General features: G+C 28.6%; 1 protein-coding gene across 1 annotated transcript; it reads left to right on the top strand.

Annotated features, from left to right (window-relative positions):
• Nucleotides 1-2,425: 2,425 nt before the first annotated feature.
• Nucleotides 2,426-4,024, top strand: LOC107631433 (uncharacterized). The gene has a single exon (XM_016334880.3). It carries the CDS (start codon nucleotides 2,851-2,853, stop codon nucleotides 3,736-3,738), a length of 888 nt encoding a protein of 295 aa, XP_016190366.1. The 5' UTR covers nucleotides 2,426-2,850; the 3' UTR covers nucleotides 3,739-4,024.
• Nucleotides 4,025-4,874: the final 850 nt, after the last annotated feature.

Below are 4,874 nucleotides of genomic sequence, written 5' to 3'. Positions count from 1 at the left end.
TTTAAGAGAATATGTTTAAATTTGGACAACTTATTGAGTATAAATATTAAAATATAATAAACAGAATCATTAATTCAACATTTGTTAATAAATAACTACTAAAAAAAATAAATAACAAAAAAAATATAAAATTCTACCTTTTTGTTCTGTAGTACAAAAATAATATATAATATAATAAATCGTAATGTTCTCATACATATAAGAATAGTTTTTTTTAAGATCATTATGTTTATTGTGTTTTATTTTAATTTTATTAAAAGAATATTATTTAATTTTAATTTTTAACTTTTAGTATAAATAAAAAATATAACCTTTTATTCATTAGCTAATTTAAAAATACTTATTATAGAAAAAATAATATTATTTAATTTTAATTTTTAATTTTAAGATAAATAAAAATATGTAACCTTTTATATGTATTAGATAATTTAAAAAATATTATTATGAAAAAGTTAAAATATTCAAACTTAAAAAAATAATTCAATAATAAAATTGAGTTTGTTTAAGAGAGAGAAAGAGAGAGAGAAAGAATGAGAGAGAGAGTATTTAAATGACAAACAAAATAATAAGAAGATTCATATTAGATTATAAAAACTAATGTCATCGTTACAGTATAATCGCATAATTTCAAAACATACAATATGAAATAATAAAGTATAATTTAATTAATGTGTATAATAAAACAAACTTAAAACTTAACTTATATAGTAATAATCTAACATAAAAAGTAATGACAGCTTTCTGTACTAAGGTATTATATTAAATTACGACTTAGTCACTTAGATATTTTTTATCCATTAAAATTATGCATAAAGATAAAAACTTTTTTAAATATAAATTTTTATCTCTATTTTAAATTAAATACTGTTGAATAAATAAATAAATAAATTTAATAATATTTTTAAATAGTTAATTTGTAACTTTTTAAATATTTATCTTGATTTTGTTACAAAATATTTTTAATATCTTATTTAATTTAAATTTATAAATTTTAATATTTTTAATATCTTATTTAATTTAAATTTATAAATTTTAATCATTCTAAAAGTTAAATAACTTATAAAATTTATATATTTATTATTAAATATTTTTTATTCTTATCTTTTAAATTATTTCATTAAATTTATAAATTTAAAATAAAATATAAAAATTAATTTTTTAAAAATAATTGAAAAGTGGCTAAACAGACATGATAATGTCTGTTGAACTGCTAGTGAAGTATAAATACAAAACAAATGAAACAAACAAAATAAAAATACAGTTGAATCTTATTTTAAAAATGAAAGCACAATTAAAAATGATTTTGAAAATATGAGTACGATTGAAAAAGAAGAAATTATAGTAAATAATAATAGTCACGAGTCTTCATATTGAATATAAATACAAAGAAGTCTTCATACTTCTTGTTAATTATTGTCAAATTCATTGTTTTTTTTAATATTCTTTTATTTTATTGGGATTTTGAATTAGAGAAGAAACATAAAAAAATGACCCTGTAAAAAAGTTAAATAGGAAGATAAAAAGATACATCTTCACAAGAAAAATTTTGACATTGAAAATAGGAAGATAAAAGATGAAAAGGAGCTTAAAATTTAAAAAATAAATAGTTGAATATAAAAAAAATTAAAACTCAATAAAAAAATTTGAAAGATATCTTTTATTTTTAAATAGAAGAGAAAAAATAAAAAAGTAAAAAAACTGATAGAAGAAAAGGAAAGAGAGCTATTCAAATTAAAAGAACCACTAGAAGAATCAAGAGTAAAAAAAAGAATTAGAGGGGACTTGCTTTATAGTTTTTACAGTAAGTAAGTGAGACTTTAGTTTTGATGCATATATAAGATACAAAAGAAAAGATGAAGGATCACAAGATGTAAAATAAAAAAAAATTGAAAACAAAAGAATATTATTTTTAATTTTATACTCTTCTTAAAAATATTTTTACTGAAAATAATATTAAAATACTTGATTAAACATATTTTTATATTTTATTTTTATTTTTTTAAAAACAATAATAAAATGGCCAAACTAATCTGTCCCTTATTATTTCTTTGTCAATTTCTAACTCTCTGTTCTATTTTTAGTTTTTAACCCTCCTTACTTTTTTTTAACAGAAAAAATTTCGTATAAAAAATAACCAAACACATCTTTATCTACTTATCTGGAATTCTCGATTTCCCCGTGAAAACCGAAACGCTTCCTAAAATCTACCAATAAACTCATGCTATTAGAGAGGGTAATCACTAATCAGTCAGTTGACATGATGAGAAATTTAAAACTAAGATTGATGTCGTTATCGGGCCGTCCACCTGTCTCTCATCACAGCCTCTACTCATTGTACCTCACTACCTCCTCTAAAAACCCTATTCCAGTTTCCCAGTTTCAATCCATGTCGCATTGGCACACGTGGTCACCATCATCTGGAAACCACCCTCTCTCCCACCCAATCCTACGGTCAATTCCATACTCCCTCTCTCAAAACCAAAAGTCCAAAACCACCCACACAGTCCAAGAACGCAAACTGAAATTCTGAAACAGAAAATGCACACCCCCTCACCTACGCCTTACGTGCCCCTCTTCTCCCTCTCCCACTCTGCACACTTCCCCCTCTCATTGGTTCTCTCTGCTAACACTCTCTCTTCCCTCATTGCGCCACGTCTCCCTTAGCCACCCAATCATACTCTTCCTCTCTCTCATCACTGTTTCTACACGTGTTTTTTCTCACACGTGTCCCTTTCATAGTTCCTATATAATCAACCCCTTCCTCCTCCTTCTCACCTTGTCTCACTGTTAATTCTTCTTTCCTTTCCCCCTTTCACTTACTGTTAAAAAGAAGTAAAGAAAACAAAGAATATGGATGGTAGAGGAGGGTGCTGTATTGCTAGGTACGCGCCTGGTGCGTACGATATGTCCAAGGTGGACAGGATAATGCTTAGGTTTCGCCCTATCGCTCCCAAACCGGTGGCCGGAGCTTCCGCCACCGGCGTTACGGCCTCTGATGGTTCTTCGTCGGAGAGCAGTGACGCCTTCTCGAAAAGCTGCGGTAGAACCAAAAGAAAGTACGTCAGAGACAACAACACCGGCAAAAATAATAATAATAATAGAAGGACCCGCCGGAGGAAGACAACGACGTCTTCACCGGAAAATAACCGTCCGGCGCCGGTGATTACTCTCCCTTTGCTTCCAGAAACTCCTGATCCGAAGGAATCACACAACAACAACCACAGCAACACCAACAGCAACGGCAACAACGGCTTGAGCAAGAACGTGCCGGTGTGGCTGAGTTTCGAGAACTCCGGCGGCGGTTCCGATCCGTACTGGTACGGCGGCGCGTCGTCGTACTCGTGCGTTACGGTGGAATGCGTGACGGACACTTGGAGAGAAGGTGAGGGGTTACAGGTGCTAGGTGGTACGGACGAGGAGCGGAAGGTGAATCTTGGTGACGACACGTGTCCAGGGTTCATATCGGACGGTTACGGGAGAGTGACGTGGACGAACGGCGCGTACAGGGAGATGGTTGGGCAGAAAAATGAGGGTGCGGTGGTGGTGTTGGCTATGAAGGTTGGTGCAGTGGTCCCTTACCCTTGTTCCTTCACGTGCAGGGTGAGGGTGGTGCAGTTCCATGCTGGCAAAGAGAGAAGCGCTCTCACAGTTCCTTGTGATGTTTGGAGAATGGACTTTGGTGGATTTGCATGGAGATTAGACGTTAAAGCTGCTCTTAGCTTGAGATTGGGATCCTAATTAATTGTTAGTTATCATTATTAAGTAAGTGGTGATAATCTTTTGATGAGTTTGAGTTGATTATCCTAGGTGCTCATATAACGAGTGTCACTCAAGTCAAGTGATGCTTGTTCTTTTTACTATGGTTTGTGATGCCTTGTTGATAATCGTTATGCTTTTGGTTTTGTTATCTCAACTCTCAAGTGAGAACTGTGAATATTAATCTATGATGAGAGAGCTACAGCTACCATAGTTGTAAATCGTTGCATGCAACCTTTGTTATAATATATGTTATGATTTTGAGCAATTATTTTTTAGCTTTGGAAGAGTTTATATATTTGAATTATCCACTGCCGTAACCATGTAAGTTCCCCAGTGTCCACTAATTCTCACTGCCCTATATTATATGAATACAAATATCAATTTTGTTACATTATTAACAATATTTCTAACAACATTTCTGTCAATTTTTGTCAATTTTTATTTATAATTATATTTAATAAAAATGTTTTTGTAGATGTGTCTAATAAAAATATATTTTTATATATATATTTAATAGAAGTATCTTTATAAATATATTTTTTAGATGTATTTTTTTTATAAATATATTTTCTAGATGTATTTTTTTATATATGTGTTTAAATTATAATAATTAATTATTATTAATAATAAATTGACTATTAATTTTTATTTATAATTGTATTTAATAAAAATATTTTTATAGATGTGTCTAATAAAAATATATTTTTATACATATATTTAATAAAAATATTTTTATAAATATATTTTTTAGATGTATTTTTTTATATATATATTTAAAATATAATAATTAATTATTATTAATAATAAATTGATAGATATTATATTAGTACTTTATATTTTTTTTTATAAATATTACTATATGCTTGATTTGTTGGCTTCCTACACTACATCCATTATATTTAATAAATTTGTAAAGGGATAGCTGATTCATACTGATCCCTTGTTATTAAACACAAAAGGGGTCGAAAAGGTGCTAATTAGTTAATCAGTTAAATTATTATTATTATATATGCTGCTTAAGATAATCGAATAACATCATTTAATTAATTAATAAAATTATGATATTTTAATTAGATTTTGGTTCATGTTCATTTTCAATTTAGTATAATGGGATG

The sequence above is a fragment of the Arachis ipaensis genome, chromosome B1 (genome assembly GCF_059453495.1).
Source record: "Arachis ipaensis isolate K30076 ecotype BB chromosome B1, ASM5945349v1, whole genome shotgun sequence".
NCBI classification, from domain to species: Eukaryota; Viridiplantae; Streptophyta; class Magnoliopsida; order Fabales; family Fabaceae; genus Arachis; species Arachis ipaensis.
The sequence above is the reverse complement of the archived record's forward strand: the minus strand, read 5'-3'. Positions and strand labels throughout refer to the sequence as shown.

Bases quoted from the DNA above. Each gene is read 5' to 3' on its own strand.
- LOC107631433 (XM_016334880.3), top strand. From the start codon at position 2,851: ATGGATGGTAGAGGAGGGTGCTGTATTGCTAGGTACGCGCCTGGTGCG.